At 39.8% G+C, this 22,918-nt stretch overlaps 1 protein-coding gene across 4 annotated transcripts in view; it reads left to right on the plus strand.

Moving 5' to 3' along the window:
- Window positions 1–22,918, plus strand: part of ccser1 (coiled-coil serine rich protein 1) — an 815,269-nt gene that overhangs the window by 504,350 nt on the left and 288,001 nt on the right. For 3 of the 4 annotated variants that reach the window (XM_062983628.1, XM_062983630.1, XM_062983629.1), the window contains exon 9: window positions 370–447. In XM_062983628.1, coding sequence (XP_062839698.1) covers window positions 370–447 — 78 coding nt within the window. Of the gene's footprint in view, window positions 1–369; window positions 448–14,019; window positions 14,364–22,918 lie in introns of those variants that run through there. The other variant, XM_008111053.3, reaches the window with a different exon arrangement.

The raw sequence follows: 22,918 nt of genomic DNA on the forward strand, positions 1-22,918 counted from the left end.
TCCCAAAGATAATTTTATGGGAAATTGGGCATTTTTTATTTTCAATTTTACAATTTATTTTTTATTTTCAATTTTTAAAGTTCTTATACCCATAAGAAAACAGTATTTGGGGATGTCATAGTTTGCTGATCTTTATACTATACCCATATCTAAGCTATGATACTAACAGTAGCCTAGTGAATGGATTGGTACAGTGATATCAGAAGAAATTTTGCCTTGATGCTTGTTTTGTAATAATTCATGTTTTCTACTGCCTGTTGTTACTCTATATGGGTTGATTTTTGGTGTCAGTAGCTGAAGAACCAGTGAGATGAATCATGACTAACCTGGAGTTTGTTGTCTTGTTTTTCCACCCTAACCCCATCACAGGAGAGAGCTCAACATTTACAGAATGCTCTTGTCTGTCAAGTAGATAAATCCACACAGACTGAACTTGTAGGCCATGATGTAAGTAGCTGTATTAAACAGTTTTTCTTTTATCTTCTGTATTGATATTTAAATTTCTGCTTCCTGTGTTCTTTTGCTGCTGTCTCTGTATTGATGTACAAGTGTACAATCCCATTCATCTTCCACTTTTAAATGATTCTCAAATGTGTTCTGCAACAGGAAAAGATAATTACAGCTACCTGGCGGCATACCAATGTCCTATTAATTGCATGTTTTACCAATAGTTGCCTTGTATTCTCTAGAATTTGTGGCGGAAGGAACATGGAGAGTGTGTATTAGTAGAATTGGTAATCTTTTTGTATTTGCAAATATGAAGAAGCATTTACATACTTATTACAACTCAATGAACTTATTATGCTTGTAATCACTAAGCCAGACATTTTTTTTGTTTTGTTTTTTACATTGTGTTACAAATGAGAGCTGAGGAACTTTGGAAAGAAATGTGTATTACTATTTAAATCACTGGGTCTCAGCAGGGGATGGTGCCAGCAATTTAATTGAAAATTAGAATTTTTATCCTGGTGCAATTATGTGAGTATTATGAAAGTACTCATCTCTATGGAATAACTGAATGGTTTGGTTTATGAACATTTTCTTGTCCACTACAACTGGCCTTCCGAGTGTATTGGTAAATCAATGGTTGGTGAGAAAATCTGAAGCCCAAGTACTGTCTACTGAAAATAAAATTGTACTAGTATTCTCTAAAGTGGTATGCTGTATAGGTGAGGGATGGAATGCTAACTGTTATGTTCTAAACTAGGTACTTTCTAATGGTATTCTTTAAAGCAGGTCTGATCTTTGTTGTAAGATCAGATATACTTTCAATTTGTTTCACAGGTATGACATTTGTATGTTGGTTATGTACATGGAACTTTGATTTTTCAGAGTCAGAATTGGTGGATAGGACACACACTTTATATATCTGTATGTGAATTGATAATTTTTTTTGCTAGTCACCTCTCGGGTATCTAGCACAAGAAACAAGTGGAATGTATTTTATGAAGCAACCTTTCATTTTTATATTAGCAAAAAGAAGAAAAATAATGGCAAGTGTCTTTGAAAAATAGCTTCTCATAAATTTTGTCTCAGTACTAGGGACCATTTTTTAGGATTCAGGGTCTCCCAAGTGTAGAGCTGTCATGTATAGTTTTTTGTTTTTGTTTTTTTTAAAAAGCCCCTCTTTCAGTTGTAAACCCTGTAGCAGGAATGAAGGAGAGCAGAATTGTTGCCATCCAAAAGTTATTAGTACATCAAAATATGTTCTCCAGTTTTCCCAAACTATTATTTTTCCACAAAAAGATTTTATTAACCATCTTATTCCAAGGTCCTGTAGATATGTGTGTGTGTGCGTGTGTGTGTGTTAGTTTCTAACTTCTTTAATACTGCAAGATGACAGAGAGTATGTGTTCGTTTTGTTCTCTCTTCATCCCTTTGAAGTTGAAATTAGGAAACCACAAAGTGGTACTTATGGCAACCTCATAAGTAAGGCGAGCATAACCATTCTGAACTTCATTCACCTATACCAGCCATATGAGGCAGCCAGGAGGATGAATGGACTGTGTGGTGGCCTCGCAATACATGGGGTCCATTCGCTCTAATGCAAGATAAAGTCACCTAACACTGCCTTATTTTATGTTAAACAAATTGTGGGATTATCATAGCATTTGGAGCCAGTGCAACTAGTTGTGCTGCTTCCTAGTTGGAAGGCTTGGGCAACCTGGGGAAAGGGGATGGCACTTACTTTATCCTCATCATTCTCTCTTGGGTTACTTTGTTGCTCTGGATATTATCATTCTAGGCATTGAGTAGTGACCAGCACTATTTTCATGCCCAGTGATCAAGCAGTACTAACCAATGCTGGGACCACTGGGCCATGCACGTGCCATCCAGTCAAGGGGCATCTTAGGGGCATGCAATGTGGACACCTGCAAGGCCCTGAGACAGTTCAGTGGCTGCAATGTGGACCATGGCATCACTGCCCAAAGCGCCCCACTCCAGATCAGCATCACCATTTGTGGCCCATGTAATTGGCCCCCAAGATAATTTTTCCTAAATTTTATTTACTTTTTTAACATAACATTTTTCATTATAAAATTGTATGAAAATAGTTAAAAATATAGGATGAGTATTCATGCAGTTTGGTTTAAAATCTCCATATTATTTCTCCTGTGTGAAAAGTTTAATTAAATATCCTCATTCATGGTAATTTTTCATCTACATGAGCAACTTCTCAAGTTAAGCAAGACAACAAAAACGTTTCACAAATGAATATTATTTTGGTGATTTGTTTTGTTTTATATGTGTGGAAGTTTTTTTAAAAAAAATAATGTGTTGTTCCAGACAAGTTTCAGGATGTTCCAGGAGACATATCCCCAGTGTTTCAGAACCAAAATCTGCAGTTGTAACACCATATGTTTTCCTCATACACATCAACAAATGTCAAGATATACATATGCCTTGATGACTGAAAGACTTAGCTAGTTGATTTAATTAAAGGGCCTAGGGAATGAGAAATACGAAGAAATCATTTAGGAAAAGAAAACAAAGTTCATTTTGATACCAAACGATAAAACTAGCATTATGCTTTCAGCCATAGATCTCTCAAATCCCCTTTATGGTCAGGTATGCAATTTTAGGAGGAAAACCTTAAGTAGGAAATTCTTATTAAAATATATTGTTCCACAGTTGAAAATAGTAAATTTCTTTTTTTAACTGTGATGCCTTCATGATCTTTGACCCACGTTTCAAATTTAATTCCTTCTGCCAGTTTGGAATGCATTGCACTTCTGGTGGTGTCTGAAGCATTTAAAATAAATAATAATAATAATAATAATAATAATAATAATAATAATAATAACAACTTTATTTTTATACCCCGCCTCTATCTCCCCGGAGGGGACTCAGGGCGGCTTACATGGGGCCAAGCCCGAATAAAAACAGTAGCAGTATAAAACACAGCAATAGACAACAACTTGCACAATAAAAAAAATAATTAAACATTAGCCAATAAAAAACCAGAACTAATAAAAACAAGGATTAAAACTGAGAGATTGTAAAAGTAGACTGGGTAAGGTGCACCATATAAATATTGTAAACACGAGGTGACTGATAAAGTGCTGCAAATTCTGGGAAGTGCAAATTGGGATGGGAATAGACCTTGTGTCTATATCAAGTTGACAAAGGTAAAAAGTGCAAACCGGTACAAGAATGGTCACAGATACAGATTGCTTCTGGATTAGCAATCTTTATCTAAAGGCTTGAGTAAAGAGCCAGGTTTTCAAGCTCTTTCTGAATGCTACCAGGGTGGGGGCTTGCCTGATTTCCCTGGGGAGCGAGTTCCAGAGCCGGGGGGCCACCACGGAGAAGGCTCTCTCTCTCGTCCCCACCAACCGTGCTTGTGACGGAGGTGGGAGCGAGAGGAGGGCCTCCCCCAACGAACGAAGAGATCGTGCAGGTTCGTGGGGGGAGAGGCGATCACTAAGGTAGGAGAGTCCCAAACCGTTCAGGGCTTTGTAGGTGATCACTTGCACCTTGAATTGGGTCCGGAAGGTGAACGGCAGCCAGTGGAGCTCCTTAAGCAGGAGGGTTGACCGCTCCCTATAATTTGCTCCAGTTAGAAGCAAGGCTGCCGAACGTTGAACTAGTTGGAGTTTCCGGGCCGTCTTCAAGGGCAGCCCCACGTAGAGTGCATTGCAATAGTCCAGTCTAGAGGTAACTAAGGCATGGACCACCGTGGCCAGATCAGACTTCACGAGGTAAGGTCGCAGTTGGCGCACAAGTTTTAATTGTGCAAAGGCCCTCCTGGCCACCGCCGACACCTGAGCATCAAGCGTCAGTGCTGAGTCCAGGAGGACCCCCAAACTGCGGACCTGCGCCTTCAGGGGGAGTGCGACCAAGTCAAGCACAGGTAGCCACCCAATACCCCGATCGGACATACGACTGACCTGGAGGACCTCTGTCTTGTCGGGATTAAGCTTCAGCTTTTTCGCCCTCATCCAGCCCATCACAGCTGCCAAGCACTGGTTCAGTATCTGGGGAGTTCGGTGGAAAGGAGTAGTAGAGTTGAGTGTCATCTGCGTAGAGATGGCATCGAACTCAAAAACTCCAGATGACCTCTCCCAGCGGTTTCATGTAGATGTTAAAAAGCATGGGGGACAGAATGGAACCTTGCGGGACCCCACAGGTCAAAGGCCAGGGGTCCGAGTAGGTGTCCCCCAGCTTCACCAACTGGGAATGGCCCTCCAGGAAGGACTGAAGCCACGACAGAGCCATGCCCCCAAGGCCCATCCCGGAGAGCCTCCCCAGAAGGATACCATGGTCGATGGTGTCGAAAGCCGCTGAGATGTCCAAGAGAACCAGCAGGGTCACACTCCCTCTGTCCAGCTCCCTGCGGAGGTCATCCACCAAGGCCACCAAAGCTGTCTCAGTACTGTGACCAGGTCTAAAGCCAGACTGCGATGGGTCCAGAAAATCGGTGTCATCCAGGAAACCCTGGAGCTGCGAGGCAACCACCCGCTCCAGGACCTTGCCCAAGAAAGGGAGGTTCGAGATTGGTCTGTAGTTGTTTAGAATGGCCGAATCATGGGAGGCCTTCTTCAATATAGGCCTCACTATGGCCTGTTTGAGGACAGATGGAAATTTGCCTTGATCCAAAGAGGCATTAATTATCATCACAAACCACTCTACCAACCCTCCTCTGGCCGATTTAATTAGCCACGAGGGGCAAGGGTCTGCAGAGCAAGTGGTCGCTCTCACTGCCCCAAGGATCCTGTCCACGTCATCCGGGCGAACAAGCTGAAACGAATCCCACAAGTTCGAACAGACAGGTGCCTCAGTTACCTCTTTTGGCATTGCAACAAAACTAGCATCCAAGTCGAAGCGAATCTGAGCGACTTTGTCTGCAAAGTGGTGCGCGAACTCGCTGCACCGAGTTGCCGAGTCTTCGGGTGCCCCTCCCCCCTCAGGAGGGTGAAGGAGCTCCCCGACGACCTGAAACAACTCCGATGGTCTGTTAGTTGCAGACGCTATGCGGGCAGTCGTGAAGGTCTTCCTGGCTGCCCGCAAAGCCGCGGAGTAGGCCCTAATAGCGGCTCTAGCCCGTGCTCGGTCAGAAACGCTACAAGTTTTCCGCCAGTGGCACTGTAGTCCCCTCCTCGAGCGCTTCATCACTGCCAGCTCCTCCATGAACCAGGGAGCCGAAGTGACTCTTCGCAATGAGAGGGGATGTTCGGGGGCGATCATGTCAATTGCCCTGGACATCTCGCTATTGTAGCGATCTACCAAGGCATCGACAGGATCGTCAGCCTCCATGACAGGAAGATCCCCAAGAGACCTCAAGAATCCATCTGGATCCATCAGTCTCCTGGGGCGGACCATCTTAATGGGTCCACCACCCCTGCGGAGGTTTGAGGTCACAGTGAGTCTTAAACTGATCAGGTGGCGATCGGACCATGACAACGGAAGAATATTTTGCTCTTCCACTCCGACCTCACCATCTGCCGCAACAAAAACCAGGTCAAGTGTGTGTCCAGCTTGATGAGTGGGACCAGATATCACTTGGGACAGTCCCATGGTCGTCATGGTGGCCATGAAGTCTTCAGCTGCACCAGTTAATGTGGCCTCGGCATGAATGTTAAAGTCCCCCAGCGCTACCAGCCGCTGAGAGACCAATGCTGCACCAGAGATCACCTCTGCCAGCTTGGGCAGGGAGACTGCCTTGTCGCGGGGTGGACGGTACACCAGCAGAATCCCCAAACTGTCCCGGGTACCCACATTAAGATGGACACACTCAAAACCTGCAGATTGCGGGATGGCGCACCTGACCAGGGAGATTGTCTGCCGAAAGACCACCGCAACCCCACCTCCCCGCCCCCCGGCTCTGGCCTGCTGTTGCACCCCGAAACCTGGAGGACACAGCCGGGCTCATCCAACCAGGTCTCGGTGATGCAAGCCAGATCCGCCGCTTCATCCAGGATCAAATCCTGGATGATAGCTGATTTACCATTGACGGATCTGGCATTAAATAGCAGGACCTTCAAACGGAGGGGACTGTCATGGAGGCTACCACTCCTATCCTTCTCCAGGGTCGCAAGAACTCTGTTGCGCTTATCCCTGGGATAAAGGTGACCACTCCTCCTCCTCCCCCACACGACCTCAATGGTCTCCCCCAGGCTCCGGTCCACCCCCCCCCAGGGCGACAGGCAGGATAGAGCTCTCATTGTGATGTCCTAGTCAGCTGTCCATAAATGGGGAGCTACTCAGGATTCTATCTTGCTTAGAGTCTGAGAATGAATCCTGTAATGATGAGATGATGGAGCAGTCAGGGGAACTAGATTGACTAAACAAGAGCAATGTCTCTGGGCGGGAATCGAGAATGGATTGGGAAGGGTCTAGAGTTGAAATGGGGGTCACTACACAAGATTTTAAGAGTGGAGGGGACCTAGATAAAGAGTCATGGGCACTAACCATTCTGGAACTAATGGTACCTTGCAAATGCAGTTCCGAGCCTGCCATCAAGGGGCGGATTATGGGGTCCAGAAATACCTTCCTAATATTAATACCCCATAAGAATGGCTTGATCCTACTGATTTTGCCCTCCATTTCTTCAGGTCATGCTATGAAAAACTACAATGTTTACTTCTCAATAGACTTCCTCCAGCTGTAGTTAATATTTACATTTCAGCCTACCCCCTCCAAAAGTGGTATTGAAGAAACCTACAGGGTTACCGCAAAGCAAATATGATTATTACTTTGTTATTCCCAAATAAAAACTCAATATGCCAGCTCACTTTGGCCATATGCAGATTTCTAAACTTGAATTATGGTTACATTCACTTTCAAGGATTGTAGGAGAAAACAGAGAAGTTTAGCTAGACAGTTTTTCAAAACTTTAACATTTGCTCCATCTAGACATCTATTATTGCATTTGCCTTCTTTGTCTCCTACAAAGTCCTGCATGTGTTACACATCCCAGAATTTACTCTGTTTTGTATATACAAATAAATAGAGGTAGCAATTAAAATAAGGGGGCAAGCCAATTTGTTAATGGTAGTGTTTTTACACAGGTAGTCAAGTTATCTCAGGCAAAAAGTGTCATCAAAAGTTATAACCATAAAAAAAATCATTTCTAGTGTATATAGTGAATAGGATTGAAATACCAATCCAACAAACAACCTAGCAAAATCCCTTATGTGTAACAAATGTGGTGTATACGAGAAAAAAGAGAACTTGCATCTAAGTGTTGAATGTATTTTATGTGATCAATGCCAATTTAACCATCTTAACCCTCCTCAGTTCTTCAAAGACTTCTTTGATTTAGAGATCAAGGAACAATGACTTATGTGTCAATTGGGTTATTAAATCAAAGATGAAAGATGAATAGATCTAGTTGCAATATAGGTGATGATAAAATTATTTGACCTCCTGGGGTTACTGCTCTGATTAGTAGAGAAACGGGTGTCTCAAGTCCAAAGACATATGCTTTGGACAGACATAGATGTTTTCCCCAAGTCTGTTGGACCATTCATACTGCAAAATTATAGCAGTTTGACACCACTTCAATTGCCACGAACCCACCCTATAAAATCCTGGGAATTATAATTTGTTATGGCACCAGAGTTCTTTGATAGAGAAGGGTGACTATCTCACAAAGAAACAAATCCCATTTTTCCATTGCACTGAGAGATGACAATGTGGTGTCAAACTGCTATAATTCTGACTTTGTGTTCTCTAGATTAGAGTTGGGATATGTTTGGCCCACAGTCCTAATCCAGCACACATGTTCTAGAATCTAGAACATGTTCTGAGAGAGAATGCCCACTTCCATAACCCACTCCTCCATAGCTTTGATCCTTCCATTTTCAAAAGGGGGGAACATAAGGAGCACTGTGAATTTTAAGCTGTGTGTTGGATTCATCCTCTGGTCAGTTTTATTATATTTTAACAATTGCTTTCTTACTGTGTAAGACCACAATCCAAGACATTGATTCCTAAGGAGGAAACTACATAAAAATTGAATTATTCCTTTGAACACACTCATCTTTCCAGAGCAGTAATTAATTTCAATATGCTGAGAGATGAAAAGATCACAATTTTTCAATTCCTGTCTGTTTTGTTATGAGGAGAAAGCTCTATGCCATATTTGGTTGATGGATGGAGAAAAGGAAGGAACTCAGATTTCTTCATTGACTTCAACCCTCTTACATTAATTGAAATCTGAATAGATCCATATACCTTTAGATTTAGGTACACAAATCTTCTATGCTTGGCAGTAGATCGAGTCCTTTCCCAAGAACAGCCTGTGTGTCTATACACTTTCCATCTATAAACTTTTCAGAACTTTGATTGTTAGAAGTTGAAAGCAGAGACAAAAAAAATGGACACATAGGCCACATTCAGACAGCACCTAAAGTGTGTGCCTTCTCGCATTTTCCCCTGAGGCATCCAGACAACATCTCAGGGAAAAATGAATGCTTTTGGCACAAAGCAGGAAAACCCTGCTTTGTGCCAAGTTAATTTGTCTGCTAGAAAGACCCAAATATTTTTCAGAAGACCCATATTTTTCCAAGTGCAGCGGCAGTATAGATGGGACTGGGGATTGCTCTCTCAACTTCCGGTGCCCATCTACACATCTGTCTTGGGCTTTTTGGCCTCCTGGAGCTCAAGAAACCCAAGACACCCCCCCCCCCTACCAAAACACTTTTAAAAGCCTTAAAACAAGGAAACTAATTCACCTGGCCACCATTCCCCCTTCTCCGGAGATCTCTTGGCACATGCCAATGATGCGCCAGAAGGGGGGAGGTGGAAAATCACTCCTGCCCCCCCCTTCTCATAGCACGTAATTTGGTACGTGCTAGGCGATCTGCTGAGAAGAGGGAATGATGGCTGGCCAAATTATTTTCCCTTTTTAAAGGCTTTTGAAGATGTTTTCTTTTGTGTCCCAGTGCCCCCCATCCCAGAAAAGGATGCACTTTCTGAGTAAAAAGCATGTTTTTAAAATGCAGTTGCTCCCAGGTTAAAGGGCTGTTTGGAATAGCCCATAGTCTAATCTTTAGTCTCTGAGGTCAACACACAATGTTTCTTCTGTTCTCAAGAAAACCACCTGTAGTTCAGATGGACTACATAAAGAATTCTCAGCATTTTTAGAGGGATAAAGATAACGATCAATAGATAACTAGAGACAAGAGATGCATACCTGTAGAGTAAAAGTGGATCACTTGCTGCAATTCAGACGTTGGACTTCATATTCTACAATCCCTTGCTACAGATTACGATGGCTAATGGGAGTTATAAGCGAAGACCATCTGGAAGACAAAAAATTAATACATTTTAAGTGCCATGGCTTAATGCTATGGAATCCTGGGATTTATGAAGTCCTTTGAGCTACAAATCACAGGATCCTGAGTCATGGCAGTTGAAGTGGTGTCAATGTGCATTAATTGTTAATATCAATAACAATAATTAAAATGGTAACAAGATCATTCCCAGATAACTGTTTCATTCTTCTGTACCTATTTTACATGAAATCAAATCCAATAAAATGCTACATGGCATATCCAAATGTTAATTAGAAGGCAAAAAAAATCCATATCCATATCCAAACCCAACCTGAGGTTATTATTTGCTTTTCTGGTTATTTATATTTCTATGTAAGATCTTAGTAAGCAAGTTGTCATGTGAAAGGTTTAAAAAGAATAGTTAAGTTTCTGTTTTCTAATGAGTGTCATGAAGGTTGAGAGGTAGCCATCATCAGATATCTTGCAAGTTATTGCTACACTTTCAACTAGGAACATGGAGCCCCCAGATGGCGTAGTGGACTAAGTGACTCGAAGGTTGGGTTGCTGACCTGAAAGCTGCCAGGTTCGAATCCCACCTGGGGAGAGTGTGGATGAACTCCCTCTATCAGCTCCAGCTCCATGCGGGGACATGAGAGAAGCCTCCCACAAGGATGGAAAAAACATCAAAAACATCCGGGTGTCCCCTGGGCAACGTCCTTGCAGACGGCCAATTCTCTCACTCCAGAAGCAACTCCGGTTGCTCCAGACACGAAAAAAACAAAAACAAAAACTAGGAACATTAAAGATAACTGAACTTGCTGTTCTAGGAACCAAATAACAAAATCATAAATTCGTTCATCTTTAGTATGACTTTTGTGATAGTATTTTACGCAATAGTTGCTATCATTATTTTGTACAATTGTTGTTAGCTATTCTAGTGAAACCCATATAAGAATTTAAAGCTTCTTCTGCCTTCGCTGTCCACTTAGTTATAGTGCAGATGGGCCCAATTGTAGGGCTTAAAGGCTCCCCAGCCAAAGAAGTTCTACCGGTGCAAAACTCATTCATTTTTGTTGATTGAGTAGGGGTTTACTCCTAAATGTCTGTTCAGAGACATGCCACTACAAAATTAGTGATGGAACCACTTTTGTTTTACAGTGGTGTGCCTCAGTGTTCGTCCTTAAAGGAGAATGACTATTGGTTCTGACCGTAGTTTCACTCCAAAATGTTCACCTCATGACATTTTTTGTCACTTCTACTTACTTCTTGTCTTCTTTAGAGATCTGAAGTATTTTCTCTGGGTCATTCTTTCCTTTCTTTCTAAGTCGTTTCCATTTTCTGCTATTTTCTTTTTTTACTAAATAGAAGTAGATTTCTAAAAGTTAAAATGACCTTTTATGCCTGGATGGGTCAGCAGGCAGAATATTTTAACTGATTTGATGTAATAACCATCTCCATCTGAATGGGGCAACATTAATCATGCTATTTCAGTTAGTTGGATCCAAAGAATTATGAACAGAAGAACAGCCCTCTACCAATATTCTACAAGAGCCTGCATGTGTGTTAATGTGCTCTACTAGTCTGGTACTTATTATTCTTACCATGCAAAAGGAAGAGCATTGGTGAATTGGGTTTGACTTTTCTCTTACAGTAACCCAATGTGTGGTACAAATCAGTAATCATACCAGTATAAGAAACCATCTCCATGTTGAAGGCCTGCATGAGTGTAGTCTAGTATCTGAAACAAACTGTTTATGAAGCATCATGCTGAACCCTACTAATATTGTTCTTGCATGGTAATAGGGATCACACAGAGGAGCAGAAAAGGGTCATAAACCTAAGTGGGTATTGTAATATCAAGGACATTTTTTAGACATTTCAAGATTTTACTGGCTAGTTCTGCAGTTCTTTAAATCAACACTGCATATTTTAGCCAGTATATTTCATCATTTCTATGCATCATTTGTCTTAGCCCCGATTTCTTTCATTTTCCATCTGTTCCGCTAAGAGACACAGTGGGAAAAGAGCTATATGTTTCTTTGGACACTGCAATATAAATCTCTTTAAGCTAGTGTGTGGGTTTAACATAAGATACTGGACAATTCTGCATTTAATAGATGAATATTGCTAGAGCACATTTGTGATAAACTGTTTGTTGACACTATTTAAATGCATTGATGCACAGCACTCCCTTGAGCTTTCCTGTCTTGTCCTTGCCACCTGACAGAAATTCTGGTTCTGTTGTCTGTTGCCAAAAATATCATTATGCTCAGATATAACATCTGTTCCTGCCATTGTTCATCTCTACTGATGTAGTTGGTAGATTCCCCCCTCCCCTCACTCTGCTATCTTCTATATTGTGTTTTCGGCATCTAAAATATGCCCTATTTTTTTTAAATAAATAGTAATTCACATATAATCTATACTTACTGATTGGATTCATATTTGCTTGTGAATGTATATTCATCTCTGTTTATTTTGGGTCTCATTTTTAATATACATTCTTGAAAGTGAGGTTGACAATATGCGTATGTTTTTTTTATTTCTTGCTACCCTTTCCTGTTTTTACCTTATTTTCCTCCTGTTCTTCTGTTTTTCAAAATACTTTAAGAACCTGATAACTTTCCATTTGGTTTGAGTCTTTCCTTAAATATGTTTTCCTTATGTGTTGATATTAACCATATGTGTGTGTATGGAAATGAGATTGATAATTTTCCGATTTCACATTAATGTTTGTAATAAACATGTAATACAGCCTTCCACAACATCACCTTCAGATTATTTTCACTAGCATGCTCATCATTCCTATTTATTTTTTGGTTATGTACACCAAGGATGATTGGAGCTGTAGATGAAGAGATAAATAGCTGAGAAACTCAGTTTCTCAGCAGACATACTTGTCCTATTGTAGCTGTAAAGGAGATCCCCCCATCCATAGAGATATGTTTGATTTGTGTGTGCTTCTCACAACTTTCACCTTTATGCATATTTTTATTGTTAGAATGTCATATTTATGCACACTTTGACAGATGTGTGTATTTGTAGCCATGCTTCATTTTGGAATATGCCAAGTTTTGTTGACATTCTTTCTTCCCAGGAACACATCACTTTGCACACATTGTAAAATCTGTGGGGAGCATTTGCAGTCAAAACAACAAACAAAGAAGCAAATAACTTTGTTTGAAATCTTTTTTTTTTTTTTTGAGGAACGGATGGACCTTAGGAATCTAAAAAATGACTAATGGGGAAGCTGTACTTTATCTTTCCTGTTTTAAATAAAACCCAAAACATCCATGCAAAACTTTTCTACCATTTAAGAAATTAAAGTCATGATACATAATTATGAGTAAAAGCATTACATTAAAAGCACTTTCTTTTGCAGATACCCTTTCACATATAATTATGAATCATCATTACACACAAGAAACATGAATGCAGTTTCTTTCTTGCATTTTTATATATTTCTATGCCTAGGAGCAATTAGGCATATCCAGGTCAGGAGCTAGCTAGCTATATTCTCTCCATAATTATCAAGCTATTGACATGGTGGGAACCAGTGTGGTATAGTGGTTTGAGTGCTGGACTGTGACTTTGGAGACCAGGGTTTGAATCCCCACTGGAAACCCAACTGGGTGACCTTGGGCAAGTCATTTTGTTTCAGCCTCAGAAGAAAGCAATGGAAAGTCCCTGAAGAAATCCTTGCAAGCTGGGAAATCGAGAGAGAGAGAGAGAGACAAGATCCCTATATCACCAGTAGCTGAGATTATAGCAAGAACAATTATTAAAATGAGAAATTTTGATCTATAGCTCAGTTTCTTAGTGACATCACAGGCTTCCACTAGTTCACCTTTCATGTCGAAAACATGGACAATGTTTCTGAATTATAACTAGATTCTCTTTTATATTAGTTGAGTAATTGGATTCAGAGCAACAGGAAACTAATAAATTTCATTAATTTTCTTCAGCCTGTCTTGTTTGTCTTTGGTACTTGATTATCTCCTAATTGTATTCTTCCAACAGACGTAGGATGCTCCTTTGTCCAATATCTTTCTTTAAACATGCAGTGTTTTCAGAGAGAAATTCATTTTGGAGTATTTCCTTGATTGTAATTATAGTGTAATCATACCTTCTTAAATCATTTATTATTATGTGTTCAGCTTAAATGTGTTAATTCAACTTCCTTAGAGCACAAATCATCTGTAATGAATATATTGTTTTATGTCTCTGTGCCCGGTGATACATGCAAGCCTAATCTTTGAGACTTCATTTATCATTTTTCTTCTTCTTCTCTTTAAAGGCCCTGTGGAATTCCTCATGTACTGAAGGTTCAGTTTACAAACCAATCAGCATCTCATTGGTACCAACATTATTTAATTAAATAAATTATATGTGGAAACACACTACATAGACGATTAGTTTAACTTTTTCTTGTCTACATAACATGGACTCTGCATTCAACCTGAGCATTTGTCTTATTTAACATTTCTAATGATACAGAAGACATGCCTTAATGTTATAAAAGCAAAAACAGAAGTGTTTTCTAGTATTTCCAGCTGCGTTAGTGAACTGTTGATTAAGTTATTATACGTAAATTATTCTAGGATTCTGAAAATAAAATAAAATATTCTTACTCTTCCATAACCTGTGTAGAGTTCTGTCATCCTTTGGGGCAGTAGGTGTATTGGGTATAGGTAACCTAATTCAGAACCAGAACAGCTTCAGGCAGCACCGTGGTGGATGGGATAAATGCAATTACTGGTATCTGAATGCCAAAGCATGATTTTTCCTACTGTTTCCTCTAAAAAGGGGGTAATTTCCCTTCAGGCAGCAAAATATCTTAGCATGACATTGACACCATTCTCAGTTTTTCACAGTGTAGTGGGTCTCGCACTTTCTTTACCTCAAACACTTTGCTAATTGCCTTGACTTGTAAACAAATGTTCAACTAAAAGGAAAAATAATGGGAAGGCAGAAGTTGGAAGGAGTTAAAATGAAGACACTTCCAGACATACAGGAAAAATGTAATATAGTCCCAACTGTAAAGCTTTCTAGAGGACACTCTTTAATTTTTTTCCCAATTTGGTATAAAAAACTACTGTTAGTTTATCTTTCAAGCTATGTAGGGATAACAGAATAGCAGTCTATGTGGATGCCAATAAATGCTTGCAGTATACAAAAGAAAACCATATTAGATTAGACTGGGGATATAACTAGTTAAATGAACTAGGTAACAAATGAACTTTCAGTTTATTTTAAGCATTGTCTGTTCTTGGATATAATGTTGATTTATTGGCCATTTTGAACATAAACCATGTGTTAGCATTATGTGGAGAACGTAGTCTCCTTTTAATCTTATGTTTTGCCTTCTAAAAGATCTGCTTTTGAGCAACCATAATTATTGTTGTGCTTAACATTTTGTGGACTTAGTTGAGGTTCAAGTGAGGGTTATTTCACCCCGAAATGGGAGAGTAAGGTATCCCAAGTCATTGGATATCAATATATTTTGTTCAAAATAAATGTGGTTTCTGCAATTGGTTGATTTGATCATAGTTAAGCACAGCTCATGGTTTGGATTTGGTTTCCTAAAACTACAAAGTTTCCAAATCCCCCCCCCCCCCAGGCATTTTTTTTTGGCAAAAATGGAAGGAAATCTTGGAAATCTTGAAGGAGGTAAGCTTCTTTCATATAATGCTAAGCCTTGGTTTATTGTTATGTTCTGCTACTAAGCACCTTGAAAATAATAGTCAATATATCTGTTCTGTCACTTTTTAGGATCACACATAGCCCAGACCTTTGCATTTGCCAATCCCTTTCTGTATAATCTCTGCATAACGAAGAATGGTGTATTGGTCAGATAACAGTTTTGCTAGAGAAATACTCCTCTGAAGTTGTGAAGGGGTGTTGCAGATGAGCTGAGGTCACAGAAGTATTCTACTGCATTTATGTTTGTATTCAGGGAAAGCAGCTGACACCATTCATGGACACCACTCCCATGCAAATACTTGCCATTTTGCTAAACTTGTAAAACCACATCTACATCTTCTAAATGTGTGAGGAAAAAAACTTGAATGGGGCAGAATTGTTGTCCCACAAAACATCTCTATTTCCCCCTGCCAGGAAGGGGAGTTTCTGACATTATCACTTAAATCATGTGAAATTTGAGGTATTTTCACAATGACAGATCCAGGTCATTGTATGTTTACATATGAGATGTAAGTAGCACCCTTCTCAAAATGTATTAAAATTGAGTTGTGTTTTATTACCAGTACTCAGTACATGACATCTAGCTTTCTATTCACAGTGGTCAGTATATTCCCATCTGTAGTTACAGATGCCAAATCTTTTCTTCTGTCTCCTTAACTTCTTTCTCAAGATCATTGTCTGCTTTGCTAACTAACTACTTCATAACTTAATTCCAAAAGTTATTATTTGGTAAACGGGTGGTTTTCATGCTTATAAACATTCTAACCCCTTCCATTTTCAACTTCTTTCTCTTTGCACAGATAGACATAACATTCATCTCAACTCTTTCGTCTATACTATGCTACTAAATGAGCTTTTTTTTAAAACTTGTACTCTATCAAATCTTTCTTATTATTAAATTAGTGTCAGATAAATTAGTGTCAGGTGATGGAAATATTGGGGAAAGAGTATCCCTTGCTTGCATTTTTGTGATTGCGTATCTCCTCCTTCTCTTGTCTTCTTTTTCTTAACTTCTTTTCTGGAATTTGGTTCAGATTCCAAATGGAACACACCAACTGAGCCAAGGCAGGCATTTTCTAATAGCTCTCTGACCACTTCATTAGTTTAGAGATATATTATCTTAACAAATTTCCATGGACATCTAAATGTTCACTAACAGAAAATCCCTGTGAATGCTTAGTTGGAGATAAAATCTTCTTTGATGATTTTAAAGTTAAGACTATAGTATTTCATCTAGTCTGAGTGAGTAGCTTTTCATATGATAAATGTTGCCCATACTGCACCACTTCATACTGCTGGAAAGAACAACTCAGCTGGAGGTCAATCTGTTCTACCATCTTGATTCCTACAAGTGGGAAGATGCGTCTGGAAATCTTACTACTAAAGGTGTGTGGGAAATAGCTCTCCTATTTTCCTTTATTAGAAAAATGGTCAATATGATTAATGATAGAAAAATAATTTTACAACTGGACACCTTGTCTTGGAAATTTATACATATCTAATCAATGAAGTGGAATGTGAAATTCCAATGAAATAAGAATGTGAAAGCATGCATAGTGTGAAACTAAAAAAAAATTGTATATCTGAAAAAATCAAACTGTAAGGAAAATGGGGACAGTTTGCTTGTTTGTTATCCCATCATTTCCCCAAGATTGGTTCACAAGGAATTAAAACTAAATATAATTAAAACAATGGATAGTGCAAAACTTAAATAAAATGCATACAATTTTTTACACTAGGGAATTTGTCTACCAAGAGATGCAGAAATTTCTATATGGAAAGAAATAAAAATCATTTTAAACTTTGTACAGAAGTGTATCCTGGTGAACATCTAAGAAATAAAAGGAAAATGAACTATAGTTTAAGTACCTTGACTGTTGGTAATGATACTCTAGCTCCATTGGTGGTCTTAGAAATGTTTGCCTAAGAAATACTTATTTCTTTTTTAAGACTCCTTAATACATTTATATTTTTAGATATAAGGTGTGATATGTTTTGTCTTTTTTGTTTGAAACATTGAGAGAACAAAAGAAATCAGAGAAAAAGGGAGACAAACTCCATGTGGTTCTTGGCCATGTACAAATATAGGTCTCACTTTATAACAGAAAATAAAGGCAAACAGTTATCAATAAAAACACTATAGATTACACGCACGCACACTGTGCCGTCGCGCCTGGGGCTGTACTCTTAGTGAAAGAGGCATGGACGTGACATCTTTCCCCAGGGGATTGCTTCTTGCCCTCCTTTAGGGAAACTGGAACTCCCAAGGACCAAAACACTGTAGTTAACTCAAAAACTGGGTTTATTGTTCACAAAGGGGGTAAAAGAAAATATACATTACAGTCTTTGATTGTTTAAGTCCGTGGAGCCTTCTAGATCCCTCTTTCTCTGGCTGTGAATGCCGGAGCAAACTCAGCCTCAGTCCAATGACCTATATCTGAAGACAAGAGTCTTCCTCTGTTGCCAAAGGACTGATGTGAAGGCGCTTGAGACTCCTCAACGTTGTTCAGGTTGGCCCTGAACATGAAGTGTGAGTCCCAAGGGTAAGAACCTCAGAATTGGTGCTGAGAGGTAACTTTTGAAGGGCTTTCAGAGCCAAGCCTCTCTTTCACGTCCATCCGATAGAGTGGAATGAAAAGGAGGAAACACAGTCCTACTCCAGGAAGAGGTGGAGCCAAACAGTTTTGCTGAGTGAGCAATATAACAGGTACAAACAACATTGATTGACAGATATAAATAACCAATCCAATTACATTTACAGGGTAAGGGCAAAATCAGGCATGATACAACAATTCAAATCTTGAAACTTATAGTTTGACATATAGATGGCGCCACTCGCGCTGTCACACACACACTGACTTGAAGAATGATAAAATCCAAATCTTGCTGTCTGAATTGCAACTAGGACCAAGTATTCTCTTAGAAAAAATAACTGGTAAGGCTCTAAAGCCCCCAAGGTAGCAGACATTTCAGATCCTGAAAAAAAGAAAAAAGTGAACAAAAACTTTGCTATCTTGCCTAGTGAGGAGAAAGCTTTTCAAAGTCTTCATTTTTACACATGAGAAGGAAATAAGTGACAATTTATATCTGTACTCTGATTAGTAGAGAATATGTGACTAGTTTTCAGTAGACCCATGCATCAGAAGTACATATTGCTGTGCTGAATGGGGAATGACAAGGTACCAGTGAGAGAAACTGTCTTCCCCCCTCTCTCTTTAATACGTGTCTATGTAAAACTCCTGTTGGCATTGCTAGAGTGTTTTCCAGGGCTCCAAGAGGCCACATGCTCCAAGATGCAAGTTTCGCTTGCAAGAAAGAAGTGAACTCTTATGAACCTATTATTTTGTTTTATTGCATTACATTGTTTGTAACCTGAGATGGTAACCAAAATAAGGGAATGGCCACAAAGAGTAGACTTTGTGTTTATCAAATCACTCATCTCTTCCAAATGTGATGTGCACATTTGTAATGCTAAATGAAACAACAGGGATAACAGATGAAGAGAAAAATAAAGCTCAGAATGAGATTATCCTTGTTAGCCACTCTGGGTTGATTCATTGTTTCATTCTTAATATTGACCTACCTGTAGAAATAGCATTACAGGTTTACATTTAGCCTCGGTTCCAGATAATTTAGTTCTTTTGTTTCTGATTCTTTTTTCTCAGTAGCTCTGTTATCCCTGAACTGGAAATTTGTTCCTTGGTGCGTTTCAGCTAGACAAGAATACCAAGTGGGAGAGCCAAAAAAAATATTTTAGCTGCAGAGAAAAGATGTCTATGAATCACAAAGGAGGCATTCCAGACAATACAAAAGACAAAGCATTTCCCCATTTTTATATGGAAAATATAATATATACCTCAATACATTTCAGGTACATAACTAATTAGCAGGTCACATTTCTCAACACAGACATACTTGGCAAGTCATATATTAATCCTTTGTTCAGTTATTTTCTCTCAATTACCATTCCTCCCCATGGTGTTTTTTATCATGTACATGAGGACTAGGTCACAAAACATTCACAAACGTTCAGTGAGATTCAGTGGTTGCCAGGCAGTGTTAGGTAGATGGTTCATGCTGGTCTTCCTTATCAGAACTTCCTGGCATTATCACAGTTCATTCTATGTCAGAAAGATGAACATCAGGACCACTAAGGATACCAGCATTATGATGGCTCCTATCACACAGTTACTACATCACTTAAGTCTTCTATCCAGCCATGCTGCTCCCCCCTTCTTAAAAAAATAAAGCCAATTTGCAATTACACAAAAAATTAGTGAGGGGAAAGGACAGCATGATGCCACAGAAGCTCACAGATCTCATCACACAAACTTTGTCCATGGACCCTGGCAGATCAGGGTCTATTGGTTGGTTTTGTCAGTCAGTAGCCAGGAATGGCTTCATCATGAGAAGGACCAGCAACAGGTATTGCACAATGTTGTGCAGCTGAGATCATGATGTTTGGGTGACAGTCCTGCTGCTATGCCAGTATCAACCTCCATGCAATGAAGTCCTAAGAAAAGTCTTTCTTTGTGGGATATAAAAGAAGGGATAAAAAGGTTCTACACCACAACTTGTTTCATTTCGCTGTGTAAATTATCATCTACAGATGATATGTCTGCCGTCAAAGTTGGATTGTTAAATAATATGATGTAATAGCATGTGATTGAGCCAAGTTACCAGTCAACATCCACAAATATTCAGAGGTGGTTTATTGAAGACAAAGCATTGAAAAAGTGAAGGAGACAGATCTTAGGCTAAGAAATATCTGAAACTGAGAGCTCATGTTGGCAACCATCTGTCTTCATAAAATGATAAGTTTAAGAGTTCCTCTGGGTGACATCAGAATACATTTCCTTTGATGGCTGAAAAGGCTGGAGAGGTGAAGGTGAACAGTATGCATTTCGATTTATGGATACAGACATTTCTGAAGACACAAGCAGCATCAGTAGATTACCGATTATAAATCTTCTTCTCAGAAGGATAGCAACATGTTTGATATGCCCATAACAGTCAGGCACTGAACTCCTGCAAAATTTGAGGGATGGATCAAAGCCTGGGAGTTGACTTTCCCTGGAGAATAAATAATCAGGCTACTCAAAATTCTAGCACTCTAGCATTCACCCATATAGAAAGTAAAGATATCCTTTTAAAAAATGAAAAACCCACTTTGGAAGGTAACATACAGTTTTATCTCCAGGACCCTTTGTTGATTTCAGTCTCAGTATTAAAATGGTTATCCTTTTTGTTGCTCTTAAAAAGCAAATGCAGGAAAAGTTAGAGAAGAAATTTGGGAACCTGGAATTTCAGAGTTGAAGTATAGCCTTCATTTCTATTCCTCTTGGATTCTGGACTAGTCACATCTTCAGCATATGAACTTTCACCTCCCTCTCTTTCCCAAAAGTTTGACAGCTGTCCGGAGAAAACTTGGATGAGGCTCAGATTAGCTCTTTGCATCCATCCAAAGAGATACATACACATGTGTAAGTCACATTTATTTATTCCTGTGTCACCAACAGGAATAATTGTTGGTGTGGTGTTAACAAATTTAACTACATGCCTATGACATGTTATATTGACAGATTTAACTACATGCTACATTAATGGAATGATTAGCATTAAAATAATATAGGACTGTGTTGAGGGGAGGAAGGAGAAGCAATTGATCTCAGTAACACAGTAGACAGAGAAGGGAGGTTGAATCTTTCTCTCTCCAGCTGTGATACTGATGAAACCCTTCCTCTCCTGAATGTCAATTAGCACTAAGGGAAAATTGAGTCTATTGGCACCAAGGAGAAGTTCCTCTCTTCCTCCCATTGTAATTGTCACTAATATTGCAACTGAAGAGGGAATGCTTAAATCTTTTCTCCCTAAACCTCATCTTCCGCATGCTGCCTTGCTGACAACAATGTTATGAAGATATTAGTTTATAATTTGCACAGTGAAACATTTTCTCATTGCTTTTAGGCCTTGCTATATAAAGACAAGTTTCCGTTAGGACTTTAGTGAAACTCTTAAGCATCTTTACCTAAAACCGAATTCTACTGAAACCCACAGAACAGACTTGAAAAAATACATTTGCTGATAAACCAGGAAAATAAAGAGATGAGACAAAAAAGTGGAATAAACTAAGGGTAACTCTATTAAATTTTTATCTTTTAACTGTTTTTGTTGATAGAAAATCACATTTGGGGGGAGCAAATTTGATATGGGAGTGGCTGAAGCAGTCTGTCACCTTTGAGCCAAGCCCCCAACCTTCCCTAGGTGAAACACCAAAGCCCCTAATAGCAATCCTTGATTATCACGGTTGTGTAAAATTCTAGCTTGTATACTGGAGGGGTAATTAAAGGGTAGAAGCCCAAAAGCCACTTTGGCCTCTTAGAGAGGGCTAAGACCCAGAAGTCAGCCCCAAAAACAGGAGATTCATCTCTACCCCCAGATCGCTTGATACCCAGGAGAGGCTCAGAATTCCCATTCAGCACAAAATGTGTCAGTAAGTGAGTCACTAGCTGACAGCCTCCCCCCCCCCCCGACCCAATATCTGCCACCAATAGATGGTCAGCATCTACCATGCCCTCTATTCCCCACCAGAAGAGCAAATAATAGTTTTAAGGACATATTGCAAATCCCCAAAAAACAGTTCCATACCCATTTGAGAAATGTGAACTCCATCGTCCTGCACTAATCCAGGTTTTTTGTAGGTAATGTCAGGGAGAACTATATAAAAGACCAGATTGTTAAGTAAGGCAAGCTGCACTTCACTGTTTAACTCTCTTATGAGCCACATCAAGACAGTGTACATCCCCTCCCTGGACCATTGTTGCCTGGAGATAATAGCTGACCATGCCAATTTAGCATTGAACCATCTGTCCTGAATCTTACCCATGTCCAATAGCCTGGATAATAAGTGCTTTTTCAGCCAGAAGCCCCAGGTCATTGCCCCCAAAATGACTAACTAAAACCTGAGGAGGCTGGCCATGACACTTCCTAAAAAGCAAGCCAAGCCAACAGAAACCACTTTGGCTGAGTCATTTGATGGTAGCGATGCCACTTAAACCAAGATGGCACCCAAACTGTCTCCTATAAGCCTGACACTCAACCCAGAAGATGTAGCTGTGGCCGCAAATCAGGAATCTTTATCAAACGGGCACAGGCAACAACCTGGAATCTGCAAGAAAACAAATTTAATGAAACAAAGAGGCCTGGCATAGTGGCAATAAGCTTTAGACCTCTGATGTCCAAAGGCACGTATGACTTGTGAGTCAACACCCACTGCTCCTGCTGTGGACACAGCCCCAATACCGAAGGAATGTGCTCCAAACTTAACTCCATCCAAACCCAATAGGAAAGCATCTGATATTTAGTTAGGGGAGAATTGTCCGCATGGAAAAAGAGAGGACCTGTGTTTTGGCCTCTTAGCATAAATTGTTGAATGGCTCAAACTGGACACAATTCAGCAACAAATCATAGCTGAAGCAGCAGAATAGTAACAT

The sequence above is a fragment of the Anolis carolinensis genome, chromosome 5 (genome assembly GCF_035594765.1).
Source record: "Anolis carolinensis isolate JA03-04 chromosome 5, rAnoCar3.1.pri, whole genome shotgun sequence".
Lineage (NCBI taxonomy): Eukaryota > Metazoa > Chordata > Lepidosauria > Squamata > Dactyloidae > Anolis > Anolis carolinensis.